The sequence below is a fragment of the Crinia signifera genome, chromosome 2, assembly GCF_055691185.1.
Source record: "Crinia signifera chromosome 2, ASM5569118v1, whole genome shotgun sequence".
NCBI classification, from domain to species: domain Eukaryota; kingdom Metazoa; phylum Chordata; class Amphibia; order Anura; family Myobatrachidae; genus Crinia; species Crinia signifera.
Genome location: NC_139218.1, coordinates 193946192 through 193962011, shown reverse-complemented (window position 1 = coordinate 193962011; position 15820 = coordinate 193946192). Strand labels below are relative to the sequence as shown.

The 15820-nt window shown below is 43.1% G+C and overlaps 1 protein-coding gene across 1 annotated transcript; it reads left to right on the top strand.

The window, feature by feature from the left end:
- The first annotated feature begins 711 nt into the window (after positions 1-711).
- On the top strand, positions 712-10592 carry TMEM35B (transmembrane protein 35B). The gene is made up of 3 exons (XM_083173480.1): positions 712-893; positions 7150-7330; positions 10201-10592. Exons 1-3 carry the CDS (start codon positions 786-788, stop codon positions 10329-10331), a joined length of 420 nt encoding a protein of 139 aa, XP_083029606.1. The 5' UTR covers positions 712-785; the 3' UTR covers positions 10332-10592.
- The last annotated feature ends 5228 nt before the right edge of the window (positions 10593-15820 follow it).

The following is a 15820-nucleotide window of genomic DNA, read 5'->3' as shown; positions in this document are numbered from 1 at the left end:
ACATCGGTCAAATGATGTTTTTCAACATTGGTTGCAAAACATCATTTAGACCTAAACATTGGTACTGTGAACCCGATGTTAACCGATGTTAACCGATGTTTCGATATTTTTTAAAATAAACTGGTTACCAAAGCATATAATACACTAATAAGCTTCTGAAATTATAAATAATCCCTCTATTAAGTTTATCTTAGTGGGTTCTCCATGATACACTCTGACTCTCCGTAACAAGTTATAAAAAAACATGACTATGCTGGCATCTGTAATAGCAAGCTATTACTAATTCATAAAAAAAAATATTTTTTAATTTAAATACATTTATCACGATTGTTTTAATATGGAAAAACTTTGGGCCTAATTCAGAGGTGGATGCAGTTGCACTCTCAAATCCACCGCTTAAGTATAAAAGATGCAACATTGCCAACATCAAACATCTGAGCAACCCGATTGTTGCATCGGTTAACATCGGTTAACATCGGGTTCACAGTACCAATGTTTAGGTCTAAATGATGTTTTGCAACCAATGTTGAAAAACATCATTTGACCGATGTTTTCTTTCGATGTCCCATCCCTAGAACGGGCGGGTCCTGGGGATTGTTGTTGTTTGATTGTAGTTGCAACTTCAGAAGAGGGGAGAGGAGGAGGAGTGTGAATGATTGTGAATGATTGTGAGTGGCGGGAGAGGCTGCTCCCCCTCCGCCTGCAATGAAATGCTCCGCTGTTTTTACACACCCCCAGACAGCAGAGAGCGGGAGGGGACGGAGGAGACTGACAGAGCAGCAGCCATGGCCTTGGTGTTCACTGCTATCAGAGTGCTGCTGGGGCTATTCTTTACCCTCACCGGAGTCGTCAAACTGACTGACCAGCTGACGGCAGAGGTGCACCAGAAGATGGTGAGTGTGTGCTGCCCCTTACCCGCATGCACAGGGAGGGCAGGTAGCCCTGGGACAGCTACACACCTATCTTGTACACACACTCGCATACATACATATACATGCGTGTATGACTTCACATCGTGCTAGCTAGCTGTAGTACCCATGCTCGCTACAGCAAGATAGAACAGCAAGTGTGGCGCCCGCACCGTGATACAAACATCAGCAGCGGAGACCCGTATGTTGAACGCTACTACAGCAGTTTCTGCCGGGCCCCTCCCTATCGCCAGCAGCAGCAGCAGTAGGGGGCCCCTGTAGGAGCCAGGACATGAGTCGCTGAATGGGCACTGTGGGCTGTATTGCTTGGCAGTATGGAGGAGGAGAGAGGGGGGATTGCTGTCATAATGTGCTGGCACCACTGGTTATTCCATCCATATATGTGTATACATGCAGCAAACTACTGATCTCTGATCTTATTGATTCAGCGCTATGGGTCAGATACTGGTACATGGCAGAGTATTATATACAGGGTAAAGTCTGAGAGTCTATGACCTATTGCCCTACACTACTATTCTTGTGCAAAGATTGGAACAAACGACATTGGTGTGGTATGATTACATGGCACAGTGATAATATACAACCATATAGCACTTTGTGCTTATAGTGATGCTTTTCACGAGTGCATGTTGCTTGTTCTGTTAAATAGCCAAATATATTTCTGCTGGGTAACACAAATGGATATTGACAGAACGCTGACTATAGAGGTTTTTTTATTTTATATATTTTTACATTATGAACATTGGTTTTTGATTCAGTGTTAGGATATCTCCCATAAGGGCCCATTTACTATAGGATTGCATATACAATGTGATCTGGGTGGGATCTACTGCCCAGGATCACATTGCAATATGCAATCCTATCAGCAGGTTGTATGTTCCTGCAGATGCTGGGATAAGTTCTCAGAAAGGCGCCGGTCTCTGCGAGCTGCTCAGCTGGCTCAATGCCCTGTGTGCAGTGCGGTAAGTAGCCCATAAGCTACAATGGGCTACCTCTATCTCAGGGTGGGGGTAGCTGTGGGACCTGATATTGGTACATCCGGAAGCATCGCATCACCCATAGAACCGATCGGGGCTGTGGGCGCCGGCGGGACAGGAGGGATCACAGCAGGTATTGGAGATTCCTGCTGCCATCCCTCCATCTTACATTGGTGGTACTTATTATTTAAGGCTAACCTCAGACAATGGTTTTTTTGGGGGGAATTATCCACATTTATTAAAATATAAATGGGCCCCCATAATATTTCTGAAGTCAATAAAGCTTACGTGTTGACCTTAGTGCTGTCGACCTAATGACCGTATACCATTGAAGTATACTTTTGCATTGCAGGTATGTCAGTACTAACTTTTAAGCACAACTGTCACCCAAACAATTTTGCTGGCACCATGTGTTCCTGGATGGATGCTGTTACAGTGGCTGTACTAAATGCTGCTAATGCAGTAGGACACATCTTGTGTAAATAGAAACCTCGTTTCTGCGTCCAGACACAGCACTGGATCACCGTGGGGCCACCTATCATTTCACATTGCTCAGCATGACAACGCCTCTGTTTTGCTGAGCCCAAGAAGTCTGCCCTGTAAGATGCCTCTGTTTTGGAATATGTCCACATTACCTCTAACTCCCTAGACCCCCAACTGCTGCAGACTTATGACATATGACATCTGCAGTGTGTAGGGGAGGGGGTGTCCTGCACATGCGCCATTTTATGGACATGTAAAAATTGCCTTTATTCATGAATCAGGCTGTGAGACCAGACACCATCTTTAGTCTCTTTATGAACTGTAATTTATTTGGCAATGGTTCCTAGTGAATTATGGTGGCCCAAATGGTAGGATTATTTCGTAACAGTACAAGGGTTGTACTCCAACCTGGGCCTTATCTGAGTGGACTTTGTATAGTCCCACTGTGCATGGCTTCTACTGCTCTGGGAAAAGAACTGATGTGAATGACTAGATATTCTCTGTAAAATACTGCATAATATGTGCACAGTATGTAAATAATAATCACCTCAATAGTTCATTTGGTTCAGCCCAAAAAATAAAAGCAAATACAATTTTGGTTCTTTTGTATTCGATCTCCTTTATATTGGTGCTATTAACTAATAAAAGATGTTAGCGCAGGGCCACCTTTCCCCACTAGATGGAGCTCCAGGGGCTGCTAAAAAGCAGCCAATAGCAAGTATTTCTTGGACCATGTAAATTTTATTTTGTTAACTGCTTTGAAGACCTTTGTTGTTCGAGTAGGCATGTAATACCCCTTTTACACCGCCGAATAATCCGGGTCAGCTGCGGGTCAGACCTGGATCATCGGCGGTGTAAATGGGGTATATCCGTGTCCATTTACACGGGTCCTGGGTGGAACCCGGACAGGACCCGTGTAAATGGTCCTGCTGCGGGTGCAGGCAGCGCTGGGGAAGATGTGCCCAGCTGCTGCGGGAGGAGGGGGGTCCCTGCGGCTGCTGAGGGTACCTGTCAGCCTGCGGTCGGAGCTCAGCGCTGGGGATGATGTGCGTCGCTGCTGTACCACCCCCTGGCAGCCGGTCCCTGCGGCGAATGGACAGTCAGTGTCGGGGGTCCCTCCAGCGCATGGGAACTAGTACTAGTTCCCATGCACCAGAGGGACCCCCACCACTGACTGTACATTCGCTGCAGGAACTTTGCGGCTGCATGGAGAGGTACAGCAGCGGCGCACATCATCCCCTCCGCTGAGCTCCGACCGCAGGCTGACGGGTACCCCCACACCCCTCAGCAGCCGCAGGGACCCCCCTCCTCCCAGCACCCGGGGACAGCACTCCCCATCTACCCGCTCAAAAATTGTATTAAAATATATATATATATATATATATATATATATATATATATATATATATATATATATATATATATATATATATATATATATATATATATATATATATATATATATATATATATATATTTTTCAGGGCTGACCCAGGTTCAGTGTAAATGGTGCAGACCCAGGTCAAAGTGCTGTGTAAATGGGGTATAAAGCAGGGTCAGACCCTGGTTACTCCAGCGTTCAAAGACCAGGGTCTGACCAGGGTTTTTGGTGTAAAAGGGGTATTAGGTACACCCCATCCAAAAGAAGCAAATTACCAGGTTAAAGCTTTTCAACTCTGTATTTACTTAATAACACGGGGTTTTCTTAGGTGTGAAAGGGTCAACCCAGGTCTTAAATACTCTTACCTGCTCTTTACCAGGGTCAGCAACTTTGGACCTGGGTTGACCCTTTCACACCTAATAATAACCTGGGTTATTCAGCCAATTACTGGGTTGAAGAGATTTAACCCGTTTATTTCCTGCTTGGTGTGAAAGGTGTATTATAGAGGACAGGCACTTGCTGCAGTGTATTGAATATTAATGCTGGCATATTTTTCACTTTTTCCTTCGCTTTTAGACGAGCTTCAGGTTTAAGGTGTATGTATATCTCACGCAGCAGCTACAGGGTTCCCTGCCTGTTTTTAAGTTTGATGGGGTACAGGCTAGATAGTTTTTGTTTTGTCTGTAAGAGCAGAGTAGGGCTCATCCTCCACACTTACTTTGTGTCCGGAGAATAAACGACACTCGTTCTTTGCAGTGAATGTATCTCACTTCTGCCAGCTCGGGTAAGTCAGAGGAGAGAGTAAAGCTGGTTACACACATAGTTTTATGTCTGGTGGGAACAAGAACCTGGTAATGTATGGGAGCATATGACAATCAACCAAATTCTGGAAAGTGGACAAAAATCATTCAGACAAAGTGGTTAAAGCTGTTTGATTTTAAGTGCCCACACATTACACCATTTCGTGCAAAGAGTACATTTTGACAAAGATTTATCTTAAGATTTTTAGTAATGGGCTGGACTACATAGGGCAGGCATTCCCAACCACGGTCTTCAAGGCACACTAAGGGGGGTATTCAATACTGGGTGCTATTTCAGAAGGGAAATAGCGCCTGCCACCTACTCAATGCTGTAGTTTCTGACCGTATTGAAGGCGGATATCAAGAAAACCGATCTGAATTTAAAACCAGTCGATCTGTTTTGGCAGAAATGGCCTTGGAGTGTCAAATTCGTGGCTGTTTCTCGACAATCCATGGTCGTTTTTGCCGGCACCCCCCCTTATTCCACACTCGACGGGCGGATCATTGAATTCCACCTGTCAACAAACTGTCTAGCCAGGCGAAAACGGGCCAGGATTCTGACTGCTGGAATGTTCCGACAGTCGTAGTCCAAGATTAAATACCCCCCTAAAGCTGAATAGACACTAATAGATATATCTGCAGATCAATCCATCTGCAGATATATCTACAGACAGATCAGACAGCGTGTTCTCCATATCTGCTTCCTGATCCATTGGGACTGCCATCTCAAATGGACGGGCGCATTTATTATTTATTTATTTACAGTTTCTTATATAGCGCAGCAGATTCCGTTGCGCTTTTACAATGGTAGACCGTGATAAAACAAACTGGGTAACAGACAGACTTGGAGGTAGGAGGGTCCTGCTGCAAGCTTACAATCTATAGGGATATAGGAGGGAAACACAAGGACAGGCACCAGTAATAGCATAGCCGTCTCACCAAGTTACAAGTCGAGAAGGGAAGCTATATAATACATAAGTGCCTCAGAGGGTTATGCGTGTGGTAATTAAATATGACAGGCTTGCCTGAAGAGGGGAGTTTTCAGGGAACACATGAAAGTTTGGAGGCTAGTGGAGAGTCTTATTGTGTGTGGAAGGGCAGTCCATAGGATGGGAGCAGCCCTCCATTGAGCTGACAATCATCGCAGGCTGTCGGGCGTGGCTGTACGCCTCTACACACAGTGTTGCACAGCCGACACAAAATATATCTGTAAATGACGGCGTTCACAGATAAATTGATGGTACACACTGGCCGATGGTGCATTAATATATTGCCTTGAGGACCGAGTTTGGGAATGCCTGATCTAGAGGACATAAAAAGTGTCAGCCATTATACAGTAGCTTAATGCACATTCTGCTCTGTGACAAGTGAGGTAAAAGGTGGTAATTCTACGTCACATCTCTATACCTCAGGGGCAGATCCATGGGGAAGGAAGTTGATGTCCTCCACCATAGAACACTCCTTACCTATCCGTTACGGCTGGCTTACAATGCAGGCATAGATGCTTCCTGAAGCTGTACAGCAGCCAGGTGGGATCAGATCCTTATGTGCATGGTTGGCTCTCCCATCCTCTTTCCTGTCTAGTCAGATTGCTTAGAAAACGGCACAATCACTCTGTGTATGCCCCTTAACTTTTTGCGTTCAGATGTGTTATTTTGTATCATGATCCTTTTAGTGTGCAACTCAGGGTAAAATGTTAATATATGTTAGAAAATGTGATGTAAACTGCTTAATCACTAAGCACCCCTAAATGAAGCTATAAAAGCATGACCCTGATGGACCATAAGGATTTTAAGTAAGTGTGTTGTAGGTTTTTTTTTTTTTTTTTTTTTTATATATAGCTATACCGTATTGCTATACTGGGGGAAATTTACTAAAGGAAATTTGTAAAAAATAGGTGTATTTGTATCCAGAAATACAATTATTTTTGGCATTTACCATACCGCAAAAAAAGGCAATTCGTATTGATAGCACATCAATACGAATACGAAATGCCTTTTTTTGCGGGATAGTAAATGCCAAAAATAATTGTATTTCTGGATACAAATACACCTATTTTTTACAAATTTCCTTTAGTAAATTTCCCCCACTATGAAATCACCGTCCCATTGAAGTCTAAAGTACCTAACACACAGACTACACATGCATTTTTATCAACAGGCAATGATTTTGATAATGGTACATTTTTAAAATTCACAGTTTGGGTATAAATATACCCCTTTCACACTAACCAATTTCCCAGGTTGTTAACCCGGGAAATATTTGGCAGTCTGAAAGACTGTCCCGGGTCTTTGACGCGAGATGCTCGTGGGCCCGGGGGTAGTGTTAACAGGTAACCCAAGTTGGCGCAACCCAGGTCCCGTTCACTGCACTGTAAAGATGCTGTCCTGTCCCAGTGCCGCCCTGGCCCTGCCTATCTATTACGTCACCCGCACTGCTTTATGCCGGGTCGGGGGGCTAGTGTGAAAGCGCTTGCAAGATTTTGTACCTGGCTTGCTAGTGTGAAATGTGTATAACCTGTACCTTAATTTTAGAGTCCAAAATAATTATTAATCCTGCTTTTGTTCTTCCTTATGCAGAAGTCCCAGTTTGTGCAGTACGCTGAAGTCTTCCCTCTTAAGGACTTTGGTTTCAAGCCTGATCCTGAGCAATACTTGCTGGCCGTAGGATGGGTGGAGATAGTGGCTGGAATACTGCTGGCTGTTGGTCCCCAGATCCTGCAGGAGATTAGTAACTTCGTGCTGAGTATAATCATGATCGGTATGAATGGTCTAGTTCATCTTCCTGTTAAACTTCTGTTGGGAGTTTACCTAAAATGGAATTTCTACATGAAATGCTACAGATGTGGCCTCACTTGCTGTCGCTCAAGTTTCGCCAAATAGCCCCCTATTTTGTGGACTTAATTCTATTTTTATTTATTTTTGCTCAAAATGTGAATTTGTCAGAAGGGGCTACAAAGCAACGGCCATGACTTCTTAAGTTCCGTTGTGATTCATCTGCAGCTTTGCATGCATTTGAAGTTGCAGAACAGCATCTTTAACCCTCTGAGTGCCAAATGAATTTGCCAATTTTTTTTCACTCCTATTTTGACATTCAAACATTTGTATTCATCATAATGACCTCTAATGTTTACCTTGTGTAAAATATATATATATATATATATATATATATATATATATTATAATTTTTCCTAAACAAGTGTTTTATTTTATGTTATATAACAAATGTGAGTGGCACTGGCATTTTTAGTGGGTATATGAACAGCTCTAACAGATGTTGGCACTCTGAGGGTTAATACACTTTGAATGGTGTTTTGCTGCATCTGTAATGTGAAAGACTGCTACACTTTCCAAGCACATCCTACTCCTTTCACCCTTGAAGTTTTTAAAATCAATTTAAAAGCTTATGAACATTAAAGGATCACAATGTTATTTCATTTTTCTCCATCTACCTGAATGGGAAAAGTTCTCTGAATAATGGAATTGAGTTATCAGCTATACATGATTAAGACAAAACTAGAGTTATGTAACCAAGCTGATCTGTGAGCTCCTGCTCCCCATTAAACCCAAGACGCAGCTGCTCTGAATCACTGATGCAATTTGTATTCCACAAATAGAAGTCAGTGCATTTGTACAGGGCTGACACACAAGTGTTTCTGTTCCTGTGGCGCATTGCTTTTAACTCCAAGCATGGTGTGCAGCTTTAATCACTTATAAACACAAAGATGGATTTGCATGAATAATGAGCCAACCATCATTATTGTTGTTTATAGCAAACAGATAACAACCCATACGGTAACCAAGGGTTTTTAGTTGAGTTCAGATGTGTTTTCCAGGCACTGAAATGCAGTACGGCTAGCCACAGGCATGTGAAAAAGACTTTGGTTTGGCTATCCTGAACAATCTCTTCAAGCATAGTAGTCTTATGTACATACTTTCACGTAGCTTTTTATTTTAAAGGTTAGTTCTGTATTTTGAGGTACTGTCTCTTCCCTTTCTGTAGCAAGGCCACCACCAGCGCAAGCTCTTGTTTGTTTGTTTGTTTGTTTGTTTCATTTACTGTTCATTTAACTTGCTAGTAGATGGAGTTACAAAGCTTACATATGTAGGAAATGATGCATTTAGGTGCAGAAGGCAGATTCTTGCATTCTGTAGGGCTGAATCCATAACTGCCATTTACAGTAAATGCACAACACTACAGAAGCTGATGAAGACAGTTCATGTTTGATTCTGTTCCCCAGTCTTCCCTCGGCAAAGGCTAAACAGCGGAGCAGGAGTGCATACTCTGCAATCTGTATTGCACTTTCCAATATACTGTATTTTGTTTAACCATACTAGTTTTTCCCAGAAACTGAGAATAACCAATCTTAAAACTAAAATCCACTTGCAGGTAATTTTAAAAAGCTTAAAAATGTGGCTTAGCTGTAGCCCATCATTCTCCTAATCGTTTATCAATGTCTGTAGTGTCCAGCAATGTGCTGTTCACTTTCCTGATATGGCTGCTACTGTCAAAGTGTCCATTACTTACAGCGGTACTTATGTAATATCTGGGCTTCCGTTTTTCTTATGAGACCGCGTCCCCTCGCGGGGCTCGCTGCGCTCACCACGCTTCGGGCACGGTGGCTCGCTGCGCTCGCCACACTATATAAAATCAACTCCATGCGTAGTTGGATAGTAGGGGTATGAAAAAATGGGGTGCATTTAACATGGGAGCCCAGATAATACATAAGTACCCTTACAGCGCTTCCATGAACCAAGAGCTTAGTTAACAAAACATGTAGAAAAAGGTCCGAGAAATTACTTCGGCCCTTATTCTGGTTCACTCGTAAAGGCAAATTCCTTTTCAAATGGACAAAACCATGTGCACTGCAGGGGGGGGCAGATGTAATGTGCATAGAGTTAATTTTGTTTCGGTGCTTTATTTTATTTTTACACTGCCATATAGATCTCATTTTGAAGTAAAACCCCACCAAATGTAATTCTCTCTGCACATTACATCTGCCCCCCCCCCCAACCCCTGCAGTGCAGATGGTTTTGTCCATTTGAGAATGAATTTGCCTTTGCGAGTGAACAAGAATAAGGGCTTTTATCCCTTTAAGTGCCAAGTGAATTTGTCAAGAACGGTGTGAAAAGCATACCTTTGTTTCATCATAAAGACCTGTAATGTTTTCCTTCATAGGAAATATAATCCTTTTTTTAACACAGATGATGATGATTTTTTTTTTTTTTAAACCAAATTAAGAGTAAACTTAAAATACCATTTATTCATACTTTCCAGGCATATTGTGATAAAGATCCACAGCGTAGGGGCATTTGTAAAGATTGTGGAGTAAAATTACTGAAATCTGCTGCTTTTCAGTGTTTTTAAAATGTAGTATTTTTTTCATTTTCATTGCCGCTATACATTTCTCATTTAAACAGACGGAGAAGTGGTAGCTTGCACAAACCACTGCATAGAAATTTGCCCTTTGCTCTATAATATATTATAGTTTCAGTTCCTGAACGTTATTTAGATGTCATATTTTAGTGATTGCATGGTTGCCAATTCCTGTAGAGTGTATTATGTAATCATCTCTCCCTTGTTCTTCAATATGCAACTGGTCTAATATTTCTCTATATTGTTCCCTTCAGGTGCAATCTACACTATTTTAGTACTTAATGAACCCATCGCCATGTGTGCTCCTGCTACGATCTCTCTGGGGCTCCTCTTGTTGCTTAACATCCGGGGGCGAGGCAAAAGATCTAAATCGAAGCATGAGTGAAAATAATTGGATGCCTTCTGGACTGACACCGGACCAATCGCTTTCATAGTGTGAACCACCGTGTTACACTCTGGGGACTTTTTAAGAAGTATTGTGAGTCTTCTATCTATGTAAACCATATTGCTGTTCAGCAAGTCAAATACTACTCAGGTTTTTAAACTGAGATTAAGAAATTTGTCATACGGTTAAAACTCGAGGATAAGTGTTTATAATCTTGAGTACATATGTTTTCCAGTAATAAAGCCATCTTTTTTTCCAACATTGGATCTTGCATAGTACATATCTTGCTGTTATATACCCTCGCTTTGTTCGTCATGCTTCGTGCATGGTCCCTCTATGCGCTCTGCACACTATAACGTTTCCAATCGTCCATGTGGATAATAAAGTATGTCAATGTCAACTTTTTTTTTTGCATGTCCACATATCAACAGACCTATCGTGAGCCTACCTGTCTGTACTTTTTAGGAATGACCTGGGTTATGCAGTTCACATTATAGGTGTCCAGGAATAATCTTGCTACTGAGTAGCAAGAGCCTAGCACAGTTATTCACATACACCAATAAGAACCCAGACTGTGTGTATGACGGGAGTTATAGAAGTCCAGGTACTTGTTTTCTAGCACGGCCACAATCGCGGTGGTATACGACGCGACCGACGCGATGCCCCCGATTTTCCCATTGAAATGCATTGAAAATAGTCGGTCGTGTCGTATGCGGCTAAAAAAGCCTTAAATGGTCCAGACGCGATGTCCACGATTTCCCCATAGGAAACAATGTTAAATGGCTCAATGTACCCGCGATGCCCCCGATTTCTCATAGGGAACAATGTTAAATACCTAAATTTCACCAAATCATCATAGGGAACAATGGTAAATGGGCCAGAAAGCCCCCAAAAACACCCCAGAACAGTGAAATGTCCCCCCAAAAGTACTTTACGCCACCCCACGATCAACGCGAACCCGAAGCGTGGCGAGCGCAGCAGTACGCGTCCTCCGACCTTTTCATACCCCCACTATCCACGTCGGCGTGGAGTTGAGAATAGAATAGTGTGGCGAGCCACCGAGCCCGAAGCGTGGCGAGCGCACGCCGATACCTTCACAGGTAAACGCGTCCCTTCGCGGCCTTCACAGGTATCCGCGGGGCTCGCCACGCTTCGGGCTCGGTGGCTCGCTGCGCTCGCCACACTATTCTGTTCTCAACTCCACGCTAACGTGGATAGTGGGGGTATGAAAAGGTCGGAGGACGCGTACCGCCGCCCCTCGTGGGCTCGCTGCGCTCGCCACGCTTCGGGTTCGCGTTGATCGTGGGGTGGCGTAAAATACTTTTGGGGGGACATTTCACTGTTCAGGGGTGTTTTGGGGGGTTTATGGCCCATTTAACATTGTTCCCTATGATGATTTGGGTACATTGACCCATTTTAACATTGTTTCCTATGGGAAATTGGGGGCATCGCGGCTAAATTGAGGCATTTAACATTGTTCCCTATGGGGAAATCGCGGGCATCGCGTCGCGACCATCGCACCCAATTTTTTAGTGCTTGCGATGGCCCCGATTTTTCCTCACGATGCCCACGATCATGATCGTTGTGGCCGTGCTAGGAAACAAGTACCGAAGTCCACACTAATCAGCAGTCCTCACAAACATGCTTTCATTTTTATGATGTATCCGATATCAGTGGCACCAAAGAAGGTGGTCCGGATCTTACTTATATGGGACCAGGCTTGTTTGAGAGGTACAACCCTGTCCTGGGACAGCTGCAAATCTCCTGGCTGCCAGTGCCCCTATGCTATTTTTAAAACCTTATGAGGCAGTGTGGCTATGTCTCCAAGGACTTGGCCATGCCCCACGCAGTACCTGGGACTTTGACTGCAATTGTTGGCTCTGCCCAAAATGCCTGGCGTAGGCATCCTGTGGTGCCACAACTGCTATGATACTACTACACTAATAAAAAAGCCTGGTCTCTCAGCCTGTGTGTTACATAAATATACCAAATCCTTTTTCCATTAGCTGCATGGTATAGCCCTGGGGTAGCCAACCCTAGTCCTCGAGAGCTACCAACAGTGCATGTTTTGCAGGTCTCCTCACAGAATCGCAAGTGAGCTAATTAGCTCCATTTGTGTATCTTTTAAAATGTGTCAGTGATTAACCCCTTCACGACATATGACGTATATATACGTCATATGTCCGTTGAGGGGGAATCAAGCCAGCTCACGGAGTGAGCTGGCTTGATAGAGAGCAGGTAATGGCTGTATATTACAGCCAGGTCCCTGCTCTCACGGCCACGAGCGGCGAGTTCGCCGATCGTGGCCGTTTAACCCTTTAAGCACCGCGGGCAAAGCGCCCGCAGTGCTTAAATAGCTGATCGGAGGGGGGGCGCCCCCCTCCGGCGCCGATCGGGGCCCCCCGCAGCGCGATCGGAGGGTGCCGATCGGTTGCCATGGTAGCCAGGGGTCTAATGTAGACCCCTGTGCTGTCCGTGTATGCATACCTATTACATCCTGCCTCAGGCAGGATGTAATAGGAAGTGCATAAAATCACTACGTTCAGCCATAGAGCTCTATGGCTGAACCTAGTACAGGCGATCGCGCCCCCTAGTGGTCAAGTACACTAGGGGGCCTTGTAGTAAAAGTAAAAAAAAAAATAAAGTTTAAAAATAAAAAAAAAATAATAAAATATTAAAAGTTCAAATCACCCCCCTTTCCCCATTTCCTAAATAAAAATAAATAAAAAATAAATAAAATAAACATATTTGGTATCGCCGCGTTCCTAAAAGTCCGATCTATTAAAATATAACATTAGTTATCCCGCACGGTTAAAGGCGTAAACGGAAAATAATCCCCAACGCCAAAACTACGTTTTTTGGTCGCATCGTCTACCCAAAAAAAAATAGCTAAAAGAGATCAGAAAGTCGCCCATATCCCATAATGGTATTAATTAAAAAGTACACTTCAGCCCGCAAAAAATGAGCCCTCACCCAGGTCCGTAGGTGGAAAAATAAAAAAGTTATAAGCCGCAGAACATGGCGACGCGACGCAAATTCGAAAAACCGTAACATTTTCTATTTTTTTTTTTAGTCGTAAAACGTAACGAAAACTATATAAGTTTGGTATCACCGGAATCGTAACGACCCATAGAATAAAGATAACCCATCATTTTAAACGAACTATGAACTCCAAAAAAACCGTAACCAGCGCAAAATTGTGGAATTGCGTTTTTTTTTCTTTTTACCCCACATTGAATTATTTACTGATTCCCCAGAATATTATACGGTATAGTAAATGGTACCATTAAAAAGTACAACTTGTCCCGCAAAAAAAAAGCCCTCATGTGTCTATATAGCCGGAAAATTAAAAAAGTTACGCTTATTTGAACGCAAGGAGGAAAAAAAAAAAAAAAAATTACCTTAAAAGGCTCTGTCATGAAGGGGTTAATGAGTGCAGCTGTGCAGCAGCTAGGTTGTCTGGAAAATGTGCACTGTTGGTAGCTCTCGAGGGCTAGGGTTGGCTACCACTGGTATAGCCTATATAGGCCTCAGAAAAATATATAATGACAGACGCTCAATCAGTTTAGTGGTATCACTTCGGTGCATGAAAGGGAGGGGTCATGCTGTATAAGAAAAAACTAATTGGTTTCCCCAGCACACTGAATGATCTAAGTAACAAGATTTAAAAACCTACTAAAAAAGTATTGGGGTCCCTATTGCTATTTCTAGGGATGGGTGCAACACCCCCCAAAAAAATCACAGGCCAGAAAGCCCAGAGCAGCACACCAGTGGGAAAACTAAGTGTTCATGTAACTGATTTCCTCACATATAAGACTTAGGACACTGCCAAACAAACATACTTCCAATCTCTTATGCCACCAACCCTAAGCCACTTTTTAACACCTTTAAGTCTCTTCTGTACCCTCCCCCACCGGCTACCATCAGTGCACAAGAACTTGCCTCCTACTTTAAGGACAAGATTGATAACATTTGAGATGAAATGGTATGCTTTTCCTCAACCTCTAACCCACTTTTTTCCCCACCTGAACTCTCTGGCACTTTCTCTTCATTTCTTCTTATCCTCCTACTCCATTACCTCTCCTCTTGATCCTATGGGGGAAATCTACTAAAGGAAATTTGTAAAAAAAAAAAGGTGTATTTGTATCCAGAAATACATTTATTTTTGACATTTACTATCACGAAATTACGGCAATTCGTAGTCGTATTGATGTACTGGATACAAATACACCTATTTTTTTACAAAGTTCCTTTAGTAAATGTCCCCCTATATGTGCACAAGTCATTAAATGTCTATCTCCTGTGCTTATCCCAATCTCTCTCTTGCTACTGGTACTTTTCCATCTATGTTGAAACATGCAGTGATTTACTCCTATTCTGAAAAAAACACAATTAGACCCACTTCAGTCAGGCTTTCGTTCCCAACACTCCACTGAGACAGCACTGATTAAAGTGGTGAATGATCTGGTAACTGCCAAGTCTAAAGGCCATTACACACTACTTATTCTTCTAGATCTCTCTTCTGCTTTTGACACTGTTGAACACACTCTTCTCATACAAACACTGCACTCCCTAGGTCATAGATTCCTAAACGCGGTCCTCAAGGCACCCCAACGGTCCAGGTATTAAGTATATCCATACTTGGCCACAGGTGACTTAATTAGTAACTCAGTCAGTCTGATTTAACATCTGTGCTGAGCCATGGATATACCTAAAACCTGGACAGTTGGGGTGCCTTGAGGACCGCGTTTGGGAACCTCTGCCCTAGGTCTTAATGATACAGCCCTTTCTTGTTTCTTATCTTACCAATCTGATAGCTCTTTCAGTGTTTGCTTCTCTGACTACCTCCTCTTCACTACCTCTGTCAGTCGGAGTTCTGCAAGGCTCAGTCTTAGGTCCTCTGCTGTTCTCAATCTATAGATCATCTCTTGGCAAACTCATCAGCTCTTTCGGATTTCAGGATCACTTGAATGCTGATAATACTCAAGTCTATCAACCCCAGAGTTGTCACCACTGGTTTTGAACCGGGTCTCTGAATGCCTCTCTGCCATCTCATCTTGGATGTCTTCTCACCACCTCAAACTCAATATTTCCAAAACGTAATTACTTATATTCCCACTAGCCAAAAACAGTTACCATCCTGATATCTCTGTAACTCTACAATCTATCCTACCCCACAAGCTCGTTGCCTAGGGGTCATCCTTCACTCTAAACCGTCCTTTGTTCCCCACATTCAATCTGTCGCAAAATCATGTTACATGCATCTAAAAAAACATATTCAAAATATGAGCATATCTCACACAAGACACTACCAAATCTCTTATCTATGCACTCATTTTATGGTCTTCCCAAGAACAGACTCTCACCACTGCAATTTTAAATGCTGCTGCTAGGCTGATCTTCCTTGCAAGACGCTCATTGTTGGCTTTGCTCTGCCAGTCCATCCATTGGTTGCCTGTATTTTGCTGTATTCAATATAAAACACTTCT